General features: G+C 39.2%; 2 protein-coding genes and 1 long non-coding RNA gene across 3 annotated transcripts; 1 reads left to right on the top strand and 2 right to left on the bottom strand.

Annotated features, from left to right (window-relative positions):
* Positions 1-6: 6 nt before the first annotated feature.
* On the bottom strand, positions 7-733 carry LOC106117734 (uncharacterized). Its single transcript, XR_001227890.1, has 3 exons — positions 617-733; positions 303-422; positions 7-109 (listed from the first exon to the last, which is right to left on the bottom strand). It is a non-coding gene; the product is annotated as an uncharacterized LOC106117734 (long non-coding RNA).
* Positions 734-2655: 1922 nt separating this feature from the next.
* Positions 2656-3851, top strand: LOC106117908 (retinol dehydrogenase 14-like). The gene has a single exon (XM_013312419.1). The coding sequence runs from the start codon at positions 2785-2787 to the stop codon at positions 3706-3708; it is 924 nt and encodes a 307-aa protein (XP_013167873.1). The 5' UTR covers positions 2656-2784; the 3' UTR covers positions 3709-3851.
* A 1705-nt stretch (positions 3852-5556) lies between these two features.
* On the bottom strand, positions 5557-17666 carry LOC106117570 (ataxin-2 homolog). Its single transcript, XM_013311932.1, has 15 exons — positions 17650-17666; positions 17450-17603; positions 10713-10890; positions 10072-10321; positions 9709-9886; positions 9223-9450; positions 8987-9099; positions 8762-8840; positions 8349-8633; positions 7963-8130; positions 7676-7795; positions 7066-7268; positions 6537-6660; positions 6007-6105; positions 5557-5658 (listed from the first exon to the last, which is right to left on the bottom strand). Exons 1-15 carry the CDS (start codon positions 17664-17666, stop codon positions 5557-5559), a joined length of 2298 nt encoding a protein of 765 aa, XP_013167386.1.

A 17666-nucleotide genomic window follows, 5' to 3' on the forward strand; every position in this document is an offset into this window, starting at 1 on the left:
GGCGGGGTGGGGGCGGGGCCGGGCGTGCGCGTTACGGGTGCGTGTGCCCGCCCGGTGTGGACGAACCGCCGCCGCTCGGCTGGTGCTGAGGCGGCATCAGCACTTGTTGCTGAAATTAAACAAACATTTTTTTTAATTACATATGCTATCACTACTTAGAGTCGTTAAATGGCTACTAAATTAGACCCTTATTGTAGATAGAAAAATCTACACTAAAGGATTAAAGTAACCATTACTACCACTTATCTAAGTGCGCAGTTAAAGAGAAACACATCCTGTTATGATGAGAGACATTTAATCACCTGTAGCGTGTGTGGGTGGTGCGGCGGCGAGGCTGTGGGCGGCGCGTGGTTGAGATAGGCCACGTGCGGATGGTGATGATGGTGGTGATGGGAGCCCGGGCCCATCAGCGGGCACAGTACCTATACTCGTTAATAGAACACCTTCATTTTATTATTACCCGCACTTACTAGAGCAACATTAGTATCGCTACAATTTATTATATTCATTAAATAATCTACTATTTCGGAGTGAACACAGTTGATGACCGTGTTCACTTCAAAAGGGGCATATAACTTGCGGGCAATTGATTGAACATATATTCTTCAGTGAATACCTGGAATGGCGGCTGCTGGTAGTGGTGGTGTGGGTGCGGGTGCGGATGGGGGTGGGGGGTGTGCGCGGGCGAGGGCGGCGGGTACAGCGCGGGGGAGGCTGCAGCTGGTGAGGGCGCCTGGGGGGCGTACGCCGCGCCCTCGCCCACGCCCACCCCGCCGCCCACGCCGACACCCACGCCGGCCGCCACGCCCACGCCGGGAGCCACGCCTCCGCCGTACATTCTCATCTAAAATTATAATATTATTTAGTTAAAACACTAACTATTGCCTTTCGTTATAACTTATTGATCGAATTTATATGTTTTTATTATTTCTGTTTGTTGTTGACAGTTAGGTATTGTAAGACAATATGTGACTCACCATGTGCTGGTACTGCAGCGCTGGCTGGGGTTGGTGCGCGGGGTGTCCGGGGTGTCCGGGGTGCGGGTGGGGGTGGGGGTGCGGGTAGGGCACGAAGGGCTGCATGGGTGCCGGCGCCAGCAGCGGTTGCCCAGTTGCCGCCGCAACTTGCACACCAGAACCCACACCAACTAATAAAAAAATGTTAAATGTTTACTTCATTAAGTTTAATTAAATTTTCACTTAAGAATACTTTTACTGGCATGTTATACGTCGACATTTGGTCACTAAGGGTAACCTTCAGTATTGATTTACTATCAGAAGTCAATACTAATAAATGTTTAAATTAACATTAAACATCTCAGATTGCTACATTTAAGTAATAGTTACATTACCCTTAGTGATAACAACTTTTGACTTTAGCAATTAGTTTATACAGCCACTAAATATAAAAGAAACATTATATATTTGGCTTCAAATATAACCTTTTCTGAAATTTCTCTGTTGCTGTGCGGGCAGAGGCGCGTGCTGCCCCGCCGCCCCCGCCACCGCCGCCCCGCCCCCCATAGCGGCTCCATACAACTGGAAATCAAACATCTATACATTACACACCTACTTTAGACGTTATTTCACGTTTAGGTTAAAATAAAACGCAATAAAAACACACAAATTTCATTCAAATATCAAACAAAATTTTCTGCAAACAATTGAATGAGTTAGTTGGAACATTTTATAACCTCTAAATTAATCTCTGTAGGAAAATAAACTTAAAAACAATAGCTTAAGGTTCACTTTGCAGTAGCAAAAACACCATCAAAGTAACGTGAACACAACTTAAAAGAAATTGAGATTTTTCTTGTAGTTTTTAAACATTAAAAGACCTTAATATGTCATCTTTTTTTAATTACGGTTGATTTCACTGAAACCTAATATTGAAAAATTATAACGATAATTATCGACAATAAAACGTAACTTTGTTAGTTATAAAAACGATTAGATCCGGTTAATTTTATCTGTTTAAAAAACTAGTAAAATTAACCAGCTGATAATTTCAATGGCAAGATATTCGTCAAGGTCACCGCGTATCGGACGAGGCGAATGATAACGGCGTATGATTTATTGCGTTTAACATATTAATTATATCAATAAATCATAAAATATGATTATATTGGACCTTGTACAGTCAAAGAATTAAATTCGCTTCCCACTCAAGTCCGCGAGAGAATGGTAAAGTATAACTGACAGTTATCGATATGACCAATACTTACTAATATTATAAATGCGAATGTTTGGATGTATGTTTGTTAGAAGGTATCTCCAGAACGGATATCGCTGAAATTTTACATAGATGTAGAACAAAGTCTTGAAGACCTCACATTCTATTTAGGGTTTATAGTTTCGTGTTTCGTACCTTATAGGAAAAAAACAGAACTCTTATAGGATCACTTTGTTGTTCGTCCGTCTGTCTAGAAACTTTTTTAATTTATTAGTTATTATTAGTAGTAATAGTATTTATTAGTAGTTAATAGCGCAGATGGAGTCGCGAGCTATAGCTACTTTTATTATGTCGTTATTACATTTTGACTACCAAAAGGAAATTAATGTTTTTTTTTTATTATTTGCTACTATACAGTACGGATTATAAAAAATTGTTTCCTTTGCAGACAAACCAGGATAACATGATTATATTGGGTTTATAGCAATAACTAGATAATGAAATCAGTCTCACTGCGATATGATTCTTATTAAGTCGTCAATTTACATATCGAGTGAAATATACTCGTAAATTTCATACTATGAAAATATAATATTCTCGTTACACTTAAAAATGTGGTTACTATGGTTATTATTAACATTGGTTATAATAAAAATATTCAACAAACTGACAACCGGCAAATGTTCCAGTGGGAATATAATGACAGGCAAAGTGGTGATAGTGACTGGCGCTAGTAGGGGACTGGGTTACGAGACAGCATTGGATTTAGCTAGAAGAGGTGCTAAAGTTATTGTCGCATGTCGAGATGATACCAGGGGTAAGCAAGCAGTGGAAACAATTATAAATAAAACAAAAAATAAATTCGTAAGATATATAAAATTAGATTTATCATCTTTGAAATCTGTTAGGGAATTTGTTAATGAATTTACAAGTAAAGAGGCTAAATTGGACGTATTGATAAACAACGCCGGAGCAATATGTACTAAAACTGAAGATGGAATAATGAGGGATATGCAAGTCAATCATTTCGGTCCTTTCCTTTTAACAATTTTATTAACACCGATATTAAAAAAATCGTCTCCTAGTCGTGTCGTTATCGTATCGTCGGCGTTGCACAAACTTGGATATGTGCCAGAAAACTGGAGTAACACAGGGAGCTATTTCCAAGCGTATGCTAACAGTAAGCTATGCAATATACTATTCAGTAATGAGCTAGCAAGAAGATTGGAGGGTTCCGGTGTGGTGGTGAACAGTCTAAATCCTGGTCAAGTGAACACCTCGTTATATAGAAGTTCTACACTCTTGGAGAAGATGAGGAGCCTCGTGCTGTACACATTCTTCAAGAGTCCAGAAGAAGGAGCTCAGACCTCTATTTACTTGGCAGTTGCAGATGAATGTGACGATGTAAGTGGACGTTATTACGAAGACTGCAAAGAAAGTTGCATGTCACATAAAGCCAAGGATAAAGATTTGGCGGCCAAATTGTGGTCGATGTCGGAAAAATTTGTCAAATTATCACCCGAAGAGGTTATTTAACTGTGAGTTTCCACTGCCGAAACGATTTTATTACGTGTGAAAATCCACGCTTAATTTGTTATAAAATAATTATATTAGTGGTTTTCATTTATGTATCGGTAATACAAGACATGTTATAAATATATTCTAATACAAAATATTACAAAATTACGATTTAATTTCTTTTTAAAATATCATTTGATATTCACGGCCTTTTCGAAAGGAACAGTTAGAACTCTTAATATAACTTTTAAGACATGTAACTGTTTACGTCTGATAGGCTTTTTCCAATCTTACTAATACTATAAATGCGAAAGTTTAGATGGATAGATGTTTATTAGAATGTATCTTTTTTTATTTTATTATACAAAATCTTTACATAACATAATACTAGCGGACCCGACAGACGTCTGACAATTTGACACTGCGATGGTAGTGCCGTCTGTCGGATCCAATGTAAAACATTCCAAAATCAACAACTACTAATAAATTAAAAATTAATTAAAAAAACATTGTCCAGCGGACAAAATTGTGAAACTAAACCATTCCCAGATCCCCTTGAACACACACAAAAAATTTCATCAAAATCAGTCCAGTCGTTTGAGAGAAGTTCAGTGACATACACACTCACAGAAGAATTATATATATAAAGATTGGTTAGACAGCAGTACTAAAAACCCACAGGGTTTAGATGTCATCATCATCACCACTGAGGGGCTCGAAGTCTACTATAAGTTAAGGGCGATTGGTTATGATTGTGGTGTGAATTATGGTGATAGGTTATTGGGTGTTGGTTTAGATGTACTGGTCGCTAATTAATTTATAACATCAGCAAATTAACTAATACAGACGTCATTAACAATTTCACAATTCTATTAAACAAAAAAAAAGAGATTAAACGGTTTTTCAAACCATAATAGAAAGACAAAAAATATTCCAAAGAGACCTGACCTGCGTAGAAATTTGGTATAGATGTAAAAGATAGTCTGGAAGAACACATACATATATTTGGATGGAGTCGCGGGCGAGAACTAGTTACCAATAGATCTCCATAGGTTCGATAGTGTTAGGTCAAAGATTAATTAGTACATTCATAGAATTATAAGATTAGATAGAAAACGACACGACATTAATATTCATTCACCATTCCAAAAATATTGTTAATTTTATTAAATGTAAAAAAAATCTAGAAAAACTCGTTACGTATTTCTTCAAAACAACAAACATTTTTCAATCAGGATTTATTAGTCTCAAATTTAACATATCCAAAAGAAAAATTGCAACTGCTGTAGCAAAAATCAATTAACACGTTAGCTGCCGTGTCGGACTATATGTCTGACAAGCCATACTTTCATTCAACACCTCGCTGTGGCTTTATAATCGAATTGTTGTATACAGCGTGACCCGTAAGGCCCCATTCAGATGGTTTTGGGCAAAATTAAAAAAAAAAAACAAAATTCGTTTTTCGAAAAATCATTCCGGCAGCTAACGTGTTAATACTGCTAAACTGGATTTTACATATTAGAAATTGACAACCGAACTGGTACCTTAATTCGCCGAAATAGCGAAACAACCGCTGCCCATGGACCATAAGCAATTGCAGTAACCTTTAATTAACAGAGACGTACAGGAAGAGAATATTTCCCTTTCCTATGCGTACCCTTCTCCATCAAATCCACTTCCCCTTCTCATATAAGAAAACGGTAGGAACGAATAGAGGCCTAAAGCCTTAGGCGTCATTAAATAGCGAGTAATTGAGGTTTTATTGTATGTTTAGTTAGAAAAAACTTCACTAAGCAGTTATTTAACTTGCAGTTTAGTTATGGCTATAGTTATTGTGTTATTGGGGGCACGTGGTGGCATGTGGTGTCATGTGGGGGGCACACGGCTCACCGTGTCGTGTCTGTCCCGCTTGTCCGGCACCAGCAGTATGGGGGGCCCGTACTGCCGGCACTCGCAACTCATCTCCATCTGTCACCAGACCCACTCATACTTTAACCCAACTAACCAACTCTATACATTCTTAATTATATTTCGTACCTATGGTACCTAGTATCCACTAAAGAAATAATATCTTATTGTTGGTTTCTGAGACCAAAACTTCTGTATAAAATATTTTATATCTGTTTTGTTCCAAGAATTTTGGTTTCAGAAATCAACGATTAGTCGGCTTATAGAAATATTTATTAAATATTTACCTTACGGCATTTAAAAATTAAAATAAAAACATATTTATGGTTTTACTTTATACCCAATTAGCTGGGGTTGTATCAGTGTGTGTGTGAGGTGGGGGTGGGGGGTGGGGGTTAATGTACTCACGGGGTGTGGATGTGGCAGATATGCGGGCGGCTGCTGCGCGGCGGCTGCAGCTGCGGCCACCATCGCGTACGCAGGCACTGCCGCCACCTGGTGCGCGAACTGTACACAATACTCTATTAGTTATCATCATCATCAACACGGAGACTACCCTAAGTTAGGAGTAACTAGGCCAGTCAATGACAGTGTGGGTTGACTTCATACATAACTTTGAATTTTACCCCAGATCTTTCACCGTAAGAATGTCGAATAAATATACATATGTAAATCATGAGTCGAAAAAAAATTGTTACTTGGCGGAATTCGAACTCAAGACCTGCATATTACAAGTGAAAAGCTTAACCTTTGAGTCAGAGGCGCTTGTTATAATTTAAACTTGATGTATGGAATATCAAGACTATAATTTATGTATACATTATCAGTTCAAGGTCATTCTGATTTAAAATTAGAATCATACTGTATATTATTGAAGAAAAAATATACTTAATAGTTGCAAGAAGGTGTATACAGCGTGTGTCAGTGTGTGTACGTACCATGTGCGGTGGGGGCGGATGCGGCGCGGGCACGTAGCTGACGCCGGCGCCCATCACGCCCACGCCGCTGAGGCCCATGCCCACGCCCACGCCCATGCCCACAGGCGTGCCCGGCGTGTGCGGACTGACGACACATACACATAATCAAACACTTAATCATTTAAGTAACACTAAGTAATAAGTATTGCCTACCTTATTGAACAAGATATACATGAAAAATTACGTAACTCCTTTATAATAAATTCCCCTTACCCTGCAAAATGCCTTTTCCCTTAACCGCGTTCTTTATATTAGAATACGGTGTGAACGAGAATAGGATTAGAGACGAGAATTATTTACATTTTCGTATTAAAAAAAAAATAATTTTGTATTTAGCAATAAAATTTTACTTTTTAATTATTATTATTACTAGAAAATCTATGAAGATGGAAAAGAGAACATGCGTAATGTAGTCAATACTATGCCGATGCTCCTTAGGGAAAACGACAGGAAGACGACGATGACAAATTTAAAGATATTTGAGTGTTACCGGCTGGGGTTGGGTGTGCTGGGGCTGCGCGGTGTGAAGGGCTTAGCGCTGGGGTTGAACTCCTTGGCGTTGGGGTTGAGAGTGGACTTCTTGAGTGTGGCGTTAGCGCGGTCGATGCCGGGCGAGGCAGACGACGGCGGAGACGAGGATGATGGCGACTGCTCATCGGACACCGGCTCCTCTGGCTTTGGTACTGGTGGTGGCTGTTACAATAAATATCAATTAATATACTGAACCCTACATTCAAAGTCGTTAAGTGACTCTTAAATTTTAAATAGTCATAATAAATTCTGAGTGTCGATATAAATATTCGAAACCCGGCAATTTTCGTCGTAGACTTCTGCAATACAATATCATAGATATGGCGTCTCCGACATTATTCTTTTGTTGCTATCGCCAGTTGTTCGCAACTTGTTTGCCAAAATCGTCGTGAGAAAAGTATCTCCAATTTTCAAGATGGCGGAGTAAATCTACAGTTGACATGTAGTCTCCGTTGAATAGAAGACTCGTGTCGATTTAATTGTGTGTACGGAGCGTCATGCAACCACACTAGTTTCGATAGTTAACGTAGCCTTGTGTAGGAAAGGGCTAATATAGAGGCAGTAGTGACCTTGTGTGCGGCGGGCGGTGTGTGCTGCTTCGGCGGACGCTCGCGCTTGGGCAGCGGGTCGGAAGGCGCGCCCACGTTGGCTGACACCTCGGGCGGGCTCGGCGCTGGCGGCGGCAGCTGCTAACACATTAAACAATTTAGTATAATACTATTATACATTGAAGAATCTGGTGAATGGACAAACTTTCATTACCACTCCATCACTGGCAACATAGATTCTCCTATATTTTTAGTTATTCCGTCTATTTATTTTTATCGTGTAATGTAGTAATGCAGACATATCATACCGGTGGCTGTGGGTTGACCTGGGGCTGGTGAGGCTGGTGAGCTTGGTGGGGCACGTGCTGCGGGTGCGGTGCGTGCTGTGGGTGCTGCGGATGCGGCTGCTGCGCCTGCTGGTGCGCCGGAGCACCAGAGGATACCAGCTTGAAGTCCTGACCGAACTTGCGGAGCTCCTGGGGAAAAAAGAAAGAATGTCACAATATATACACTAAAGAGAGACAGATACAGATTTTCAGTGAGGCAATAAGACTTTCAATTATACGCCTTTACTTATACAATACTACCGTGTCGTTCGACCACCAAACATCCATACATCCAAACTTTCGCATTTCAAATATAAATAAGACGCTACAATTAGTACTATAAACATAGCATAATTGTATATACTCACCTGCACTTCATCTGCGCGTCGCTCACGAGGTTCGCGCAGCTCCCGTGAGTCACGAGGGTCACGCGGGTCGCGAGGGTCACGTGGGTCACGAGGGTCACGAGGATCACGAGGATCACGCGGGTCACGTGGGTCGCGGGGATCTCGCGGGTCACGTGGGTCTCGTAAGTCACGGTGATCCCGTAAGTCACGGGGATCGCGTAGGTCACGTGGATCTCGAGGTTCTCGGGGCTCACGAGGCTCTGGCGGGCCTTGCGGTCTACCGCGAGGCTCCGTGGGTACTGCATTCTGTTAACAAAGTACAAGCATACATTTCAAAAAATTAGAGACCAATAAAGACGTAGGATTTATCATCGGTGAATATTGACGTCAATCAAAAATGTAACTTATGTGTAGACAATAAGACAGCAACTCACATGATGGTGGTGCGACGGGAAGCCTTGCCTGGCGAGAGGCGGCGCTCTGGGATCACCATTCATCTTGCCTGTCTGTGGCCTGTTGGAACATAATACACACACATATTTTACATATCACATAGTTAAGAAATGGAATATCGGAATAATTTTAACAATTTACTTGATTAATAAAATCTTATAAGTAGTGCATTGGTGTATAGTGTCATAGTGTGTCATATAACTCACTGTGCATGGTGGGGGAAGGGCGGAGGCGCGTGGTACCCGCCCGCTTGAGCCGCGTAGCTCTTGTTGCCGGCGCCGCCCGCACCACTCGGGAGCCCGCCATTACTCGCACCAGACTGAAAACAAAATATACATTATTTTATCTCAACAGAACTAGAAAAAGCCAAATATTTTTATCAGTTTACTTTGCTTTGATTTTGTTCGCCGGTATTTCCGTATATTATTTTTAGTTGACTTACCGGTGAGTCATCCAGCCGTCGGTCGGAGGGGGGCGTGAGGTGGTGCCGTGGGGGGCGGTGCTCCTTATCCTTGGGCGGGACGTGGGGCGCGTGGGGCCCGTGTTGGGCGTGCGCGGGGTGCTGCGGGTGTCCGGGGTGCGGGAAGTTGCCGGGCTTGCCGCTGCCCGGTCCGTTGCCAGGAGAGGAGCCGCCGCCGTTGCCTGACAATGGCTTCACTAGCTTTCCACCCTGGAGAATAATATTTAAGTCTAAGAAATAAATAAAAGTACTAGCTGTTGTCCGCGACTCCGTCCGCGCGGCATTTAAATATAGCACAACTAACATTGTGACTGAAAAATTTCATATAATAGATAAATAAATTAAATATGGCCCATGTTACTCATAATTAATACAGCATTCGGATGGATTTTTTTTTAACAATACATTGTAAAATGATCATTGTCCACAATGAACTGTTATATTTTACTGGTTGCATGTATATTTTACCTGCAAATGTTTCCGTTTGTTAGGTATGACATATTTGCCTGGTGCCTGTCCGTCCTGCGGACGCACCACGGCCGCGAAGCGCTCCTCCTCGTCGCCATTCTCCAGCTCGATGCGCGCCTTGTATGACGGCGTGCTCTCTATCTCAGCTGCTATCTCCTCCGCTTTAGCCTCGGCATCTCTGCACAAACAATTTCATTGATAAATGGAATTAATTTAATTTGTACATTTAGTATATCTCGATTGCAACATCTCGACGTAGACTAGGTTAAGGGCAATAATACTAATTATTGACTGTTTATTTTTTTTTGTTCTCCTGTATTTTCCCAAATAGGATAACATCGATTTAATTAACTAGTTTTGTACCTGTAATCCTGCGTGTCCTTCCTCTGCAGGGGCAGCGTGTACCCTGCCAGCGAGTGGTCATAGGTGCTATGTACACCGTACACCTCTTCGTTCTTGCGGAACATGTCGTTGGCGTCCCAGCCGTTGGCGCGGTGGTCCAGCTCCAGCTCGTCAAGACGAGCGTCGCCGTTCAGAGATGGCGCGTCCCCAGCTTCACCGTCGCAGCCGTCCCACGGCTCTAAGTGACGCTCTTCTGCTGTACGACCGTTGCCTAATAACAAAACATATAATAGCATAATTATCTAGTTTCCACTGCCGCAACATTTGTACAAATTTATATTGCTTTTTTTTCAAAGAGTTCCTTTTGACCGAAATTTAAACTCAAGAATATCGTAGTTATAAATTTGCGTCTAAAATTATTTACTAAAAATTTTCTCGTCTTCATATATTTTTGGTCTTCCTTACTTTAGTCTTTTGTTGCATCAACAAAATTAAAATCCAAAATTCACTCAAATTTGATCTCTTAATTATAAAAAACATTCATACAAAGTACTTAGTTTGCTGCAAAATTAAGAAATACCACGAAAATGGTTACAAGTCAGACATCCCATAAGAGATGTAACTCTTTTCGTTACATCGGTGTAATTAGTAACAATACTGACCATTAAACTTGCTAATGGCCGTATCAGTCTGGAACACATCGTGCGTGGCGTACTCCAGGTCAGAGTCCTTGGCGCGGATAGACACCACGTCCTGGGGCTTGAAGATCAACTTCTCTACCACGGAGTCTACCGCGACCACGCCCTCTTGGTCCACGCGGTGAGCTACCTCTAGCACCACCTACAAACATATTAAATAGTAACAAAAAAGTATCGATAAACATTATTATGAGCAAATCTTTTCTTAAATCAATTTTAATCTTAAGACCACAACTATCAAGAATGTATTTCCATTCAAAGATGAATAAATAAAAAAAAATGATTTCAATGCCTATTATTTTATAGTTTAAATCGCTTGTTGACATTATTATTGAAAATATGTTGGTATTTAAAGTATTTGCATCTTCAACTCCTTGACATTACATGGCGACCTTGCCCGGGTCTTACCGAGCGAGCATTACATCGGATTAGGGATGCCGAGGTCTAGAGGCTTATATACTGTAATCATTATGTATTACAGAACATACACGTATATAACCATCACGATGACCTAATACTGTTGCTTCGATTTCGTTATTAAAAAAAAAAACCAGAGTAATCCGTTGCGTTATCAGCACGGGAATCAAACATTTTCAGAGCTAAATTGTCTATGCGCCCAGACCGAACCGAAAGAATCTTTATGCTAAATTTTACTCAAATCGATTCGGGCGTTTTTGACATTACGTAACAATAAAAAGGCTCATTCAAACAATCAAATTTATTCAACAAAATTAAACACCATTTATATAATAATTATATATAAATACATATATATACTAGTATTATATCTTTGACAGTTTTAAATGATGGATTTACATAATTATCGCGTTAGGAAACCGGAAGGAAATGATAACGCGGGCATAGATATGAAGTATACAAATATTATGTATGATCATTGTAACAGCCTATAACTGAAACTACTAAACTGATTTCGGACAGCGAGGTTTTATACGATTCGTATTCTTCCCCTGAGTGTCATAGACGTAGAGTAATGCGGTTAATTTGATTTTTGAATTAACAAAACGTATTATTATCTTAACAGTGGTAGAGCCCGCTTTAACATCTTCGCACGAATTGGAAAAGTGAAATACCACGACCACACAGAAGACAGGCGTCAAGTGGAAGCAATTCCGCGTTTCGTCTGATGAGTGTGCGTCCCGGAGGCCTAATTTAGTATTGTTTTCCTTTCCACCCTTTCTCTTATAAGAAAAGGATGAGAAGTGGAAGTGGACTTTCCGGATGAGAGGATGCATCGAAAGGGAAAATATTTTCTCTCTGTGCATCCTTTCCTTCGTCGATTAAAGGTAGGCAACGCATATGCAATTGCCTGTCTATGGGCAACGGTCACTTCGCTATTTCAGCGATTTCAGATGGCCGCTCGCTCGTTTGCCACCTTATGATATAAAAATAAAAAAGCATGTTTGATTTGGATATTTTGTTTTGAGAAAACAAAATGACAAATGTGCTCCTATGAACCATTGTAGGTTTTTAAGTAGAGATAGACCATGTAAGCTCTTTTTTGAACAAGCTAGCGTTCGACCACGATCCCACTTGCCTATTGATATATGAACGACTAAACATTCCTTAATTTAGGTTCACTCAAGAGTTTTGAACACTTTAGTGTTAAAGTATGAATTAGTCTGTTGAGAGTTGGATGAGCATTTTAGTAGTGGCATATTATGGTAATAATTTATCATAAGTGTGTACAAAACTTTATAATTTGTAAACACCGTAGCCATTGTTTAGGCTGCAGATAAGGTTTTTACGTAGTCAACAATTAAGTCTTAAACTTAAGTTTATGTTAAAAGATGAAGTGACGATACAGTTAAGAATTATTTACAATATTTAATAAAAAAGTCAACTTTAAATCAAATCAAGAAACAAAGAATCGTGTAAAATATACACAAAATATCATTTCAACCACTATTTGTATAACTGCATTCAAAGTTAAACCTACTTAATTGTTGATTTCAGATATTAAATCTACACTAAGGATCGTAAGACTAGCGACATTAAGTTCGATTGTTGGGAGAAAGAGACGACAAGAGAAGACAAGATTACATGCAGTACGCGCACAACGTCATAGCGAAAATCGATTGACCGGCACTGCAACCAGCCACGCCCATAGTTCACGTAATGCAAGATAGTTAACTAAACACGCAAACTACATTCATAATTACTAAATCAATCACTGAAATTTTAACAATATAACTCAGACATGTAACCAAAAGGGGTAGACAGAGATTGCGACAATTTTGAGAAACATTTGATTCTATCAATTTTATTCTGCGTTATAATTTGGCATAGCTTTTTTTTGAGGGTAGTCGGACTTTTATAATACGCTAGCTGTTAGTCCAGGTTATGTTCTACATCTATGCCAAATTTCAGCGAGATCCATGCAGCCGTTTTGGAGATACCTACTAACAAATATACATCCATCCATTCATCGAAACATTCGCATTTATCACCATTTTCTGTAGGTTTCTGAGACTAAAATCTTTGTATAGATAAAACATCGTCATTATCTTACACAAAACGCATATAAAAATGTTTTAAACGGAGATTTAGGTCTCAGAAACCGACGGTTAGACGTGTTAATCTTATACAACATAAAATTATTTAAATGTAGCAAGCCGGACATCAACACTACAATCTACTCATCACCTTTCTAGGAAATGAAATAGTAACGCACATTATCTACAAAGCAATTTAAACTCTATTTCTGTACAAATTAAGGCGAATTTTGTTTAATAAATATGGTAAACGAGAAGCAATTTGCATACTCAGATAACTGTTTAGATGTTGAGTAACAATATACTAGACGCAAGAATGTAAGCGTTTTGTTGCTTAGAACATGAAAGCAAAAATAAAAAATCTATAATTATTAAGTGTCACCAATTATTCTATACTAATATTATAAAACGGAAGAGTTTGTTTAAACACGCTAATCTCAGGAACTTCTGGTCCGATTTGAAAAATTCTTTATTTGTTGGATAGTGCATTTATAGAGGAAGGCTTTTGGCTATATAACATTACGCTATGACCAATAGTTTTTTTTAATTGCGCGCGGTTAGATTCGCGGGCGACAGCTGGTACCAGTTTAAAGGGTGATTTAAAACACGACAGAACTAAATATGTCAGAAGTATAATAAATTTATATAAACAACGCGAAATGACGTAATAACTCACTAATTTATATATTAGTACAATTTTCTCATTGAAATAAAAAAAAATCGTAAGAATGTGGCAAAAACCATTCCTGCCACACCAATAACTGGCGCCAACTGGTGGTGGTAGGAAGCACTAAACGGTTATCGTCCGACAAAGGTTGAAGATCACCAGGTCGATGACACTTTCGTTTTCGAAACAATCCGAGATGATAAGTCCATTCATGATTTTATCTATACATTTGTTTGAATATAATTGTCCAGGAAATATTTTAATTCTTATAAATATACATAAAATCACACCCGTAACGCAAAGAGGTAGGCAGAGACCATGCATCTACATTTGGAGCGCTTATATAATCTTTAATTTAAATTGTATTGTCGCACCTTTAAAAAAAATCATTTTTAGTTTGGTGTGGTCTAGAGCACTTAACTGTTTAGGGGCCGTTTAAAAATATTTTGAAAGGGCTATTGTTATAACGAATTTACCTTAACTCAAGTACAGTTACAGTTCAAGGTAGCCTTCAGCAATTCTGGTTGACTTTTCTACTGTTATTTTTTCAAATTACAGATTTGAAACGCCACACCTAGAATCAGATTTTTCATACTAAACTACACTAAGAGAGACCCTTTAGTAACCAATTACCGAGTTTGTGTGTGGCAGTAAGAAAGAAAATCACACAACTTGTTAATACAAAAACCAAAAACCCCACTAACTATGACACACTCTCTATAACAATCCAGAGAAAAAACCAATCAAATAACACCTCACTCATCAAAGTGAGTTCAGTTGTTTAGGCTCCAGGCCGTCACAAAGGAATTTACGCCCATAAAACATAACTCCTTTTGTCATCAAGTCAAGACAAAATAAAGGCCATTATACGATGAACTGGAACGCAACTACAATTTTAGTTGTCAAAGTGACTATTTAATATAGCAACATCGATGAAAATTCTAGCCTAGACTAGAAATTTCTAAAATGTGGAATTATAAAGGACTGTTCCCAGGTATCCGGTCAAAGAACGGCGAGTTAAGCTCCTTACGGCAAAGTCTTTTATACCACAAACGAGTCTCATTCAAAACTCAAAACTTTAATCTTCATGCAATCCGTGCACCTGAGAAATTTAATAAAGAGAACTTGAGAACAAATTCACAGCACTCTAAATTATAACATAATTCTTCTTCTAACGCCTCTTCAGTCTTGAAGGTTGGCCGCTAACTTGGAATATTTGTTCCTGTCAAGTGTAAGGCGAAACAGTTCCTTTAGTTATAATAAGTTATTAAAATATTAAGTTAAAGAAATATGTTGGTTTAGTCAATTTAGAATACAAGCCCACTGTATATTAATTAAAACATACTGTAGTTTATTTAACTTCATCAGATTTTGACCTGGTAAATAGCCTTAAAATACTGACGTATTTTTTCTTTACTTTTAAATAGAGTAACGTTAGCTAAAGTGACTAACCCACTTTCCTAATTAAAAAAAGAACAATCCCAACCGCCCCTGACCCAGAAGCCGTGAAGAGAGATTACTGATTCTCATTCCCCTGTTTTACATACATACAATTATGTTCACGACCTTTGCATTTGCAAATATCATTTAACAATTATCAAAATAATCTAATGATCGTGCATTTAACAAATGAGTCGATAAAACCAAGGACATAACGACCTTAAACTTTTGTAGCTCGCTTGAATTGGCACTTCAGTGAAATGAAAATTCTTATTTCCCAAGTGCCAAATCAATGCTATCGAATGCTAACCTTTTCATATCTTTCAGTCTCCCTTCCATATCTATATCCATTTAACACGGATCTTCTTATGACGAAAACAGGTTGTTGAAGCAACATTTTCCAAACATTTATTTCACAGAGAAAACACTAGGAAATATTTTTAATATCCAACACAAGTCACATTTAGCACAAAATGGTGCCTAGTATTCAACAAGAGAGCGCTACAGAATTCTGCAGGCATTCTAACATGGATTGATTCGCAAAGGTCCCCCGGCGGGGAGCTTGCGCGGGTCGGGGGACAGGGGACGGGGGCGAGGGGGAGGTGGAAAGGAGCGCAGCCGGTGCGTGTATCGATCCGACCCAGTTTGCAGCGCGGCCGGGCCAGCGGGCGGCGGCGGTGCGCGGCGGGGGAGGATGCACTTCACCAGCCCCGGCCCAAACGTATCGCCTATTACGTCCCTGTCCTATATCCGTTAATTTTTTACACATTATATTTCAATTATAAATCTAATTTACATTATTCTAAAAGATTATAAACTAGCTGTCTCTTAAATTAGCCCCAGAGATGACATTCCAATCGTCCCCACAAACTCGTCAAATTCATCAGGAGCAAACGAATGCAACTTTACATGCTGGCTTTTTAAATCAATCTTGCTACCCAGTAGTAACAAGTCGTGAATATATTGGATGTCTGCAGAATTTCTTATTAAAAGCTTCTTGTGATATTAAAGCAATCTCTAGGATACAAAGGCTTTTCCACGAGTAAGTCATTAAATAAAAAATTGTACCCTTTGATTGCAAGGGACTTAAGCTTCCAAAAGCTATGCTAATTAGATTGCTTTGAGTATTATAATTCTAGAAATTTGTGCACCCTTCATTGTATTAGCGTGGGATTGGCGTCTCTGATAGTTCAGTGACCGACGCGCCAAACCTAAGGTCGTCAGTTCGATGACACCACGTCTAAATGTTCTGTCTGCAAAAACTTGTGAATAGCAAAGGGCGTCAGACGGTTTTAGAATCACACGTTGTAAGGTTAGCGATCTTTAAACTTAATAGAAGTGTCGGCGTTAACATTGATGTCATTTTTTACTTTACTAAAAAAAATAAGTTATGGGAGAACCTAAATACATAAGTTCTAGATAGCCTGCCACATTCCGACGCAACCTCTTATGTAGATTTAGTGTGAGAAAAACACTAGGGGTCTGTTTATATAATAACTAAACGTCCTTGATATCTATGGATAATTAAAGCTTCATCGTGGACCCTGAACCTGCATCAGCTCACTATACATCCCCACTGAGGCGCTCGGTGCCTACCCTAAGTTAAGGGTGACTAGGCCATACACGCAACACGCAATGATCTTCGTAAATATGTGAGGCATCGCGATGTTTTCCTTCATCGTAAGAAAGACGGACAAATATACATATGTAAATCGAAAAAACATTTGTACATTGCTGAATTAGAACCCAGGACTTGCAGATTACATTTGAGTCATCGACGCTCTACAAACATACCCAATGTAGAAAGCTAACTTTATCTTTTCCATTTCAATAATGAAATTATAATAAAACTGCATGTATTTTATTTAAAGGACACGATATTGTTATGCATTTAATTATCATAGTGCATGCATTATTCTACTACTGAATACATTATTTACGAATGATATGCAAATGTCTTAAACACAAACAGGGTATCCCCGAATATAAATAAGTTATATAACTCGTTTACAGATATTTATATACATATAACTTTCCTTTGCATCCATACAACAATATAATTAAAAAGTAGGGCAACTGACCTCAAACTGGGCACTGAATGTCTTGAAAACGCCCTCCCAAAGGCTGCCCGACTGGGTGAGGACCTGGACGATGTCCCCCACGTGAGATGTGGCAGCGTGCATGAAGTGCGCGTTGCTGTACACGCCCTCAGCCACCACACGGCCCCGAGGTGACCTGATAAATACAAAATATCAACATTACCATCTTTGCAACATGTGACAGGATTATCTTGACCAT

This window comes from Papilio xuthus, unplaced genomic scaffold (assembly GCF_000836235.2).
Source record: "Papilio xuthus unplaced genomic scaffold, Pxut_1.1 DF827679.1, whole genome shotgun sequence".
Classification (NCBI taxonomy): Eukaryota; Metazoa; Arthropoda; class Insecta; order Lepidoptera; family Papilionidae; genus Papilio; species Papilio xuthus.

Excerpts from the sequence above, each read along its gene's own strand:
- LOC106117908 (XM_013312419.1), top strand. The coding sequence starts at position 2,785 with ATGTGGTTACTATGGTTATTATTAACATTGGTTATAATAAAAATATTC.
- LOC106117570 (XM_013311932.1), bottom strand. Across the intron at positions 9,887-10,071 it reads AAGGACACGCAGGATTACAG|AGATGCCGAGGCTAAAGCGG; the intron begins GTACAAAACTAG and ends TTGTTTGTGCAG. Across the intron at positions 6,106-6,536 it reads ATCCGCCCCCACCGCACATG|TTCGCGCACCAGGTGGCGGC; the intron begins GTACGTACACAC and ends TATTGTGTACAG.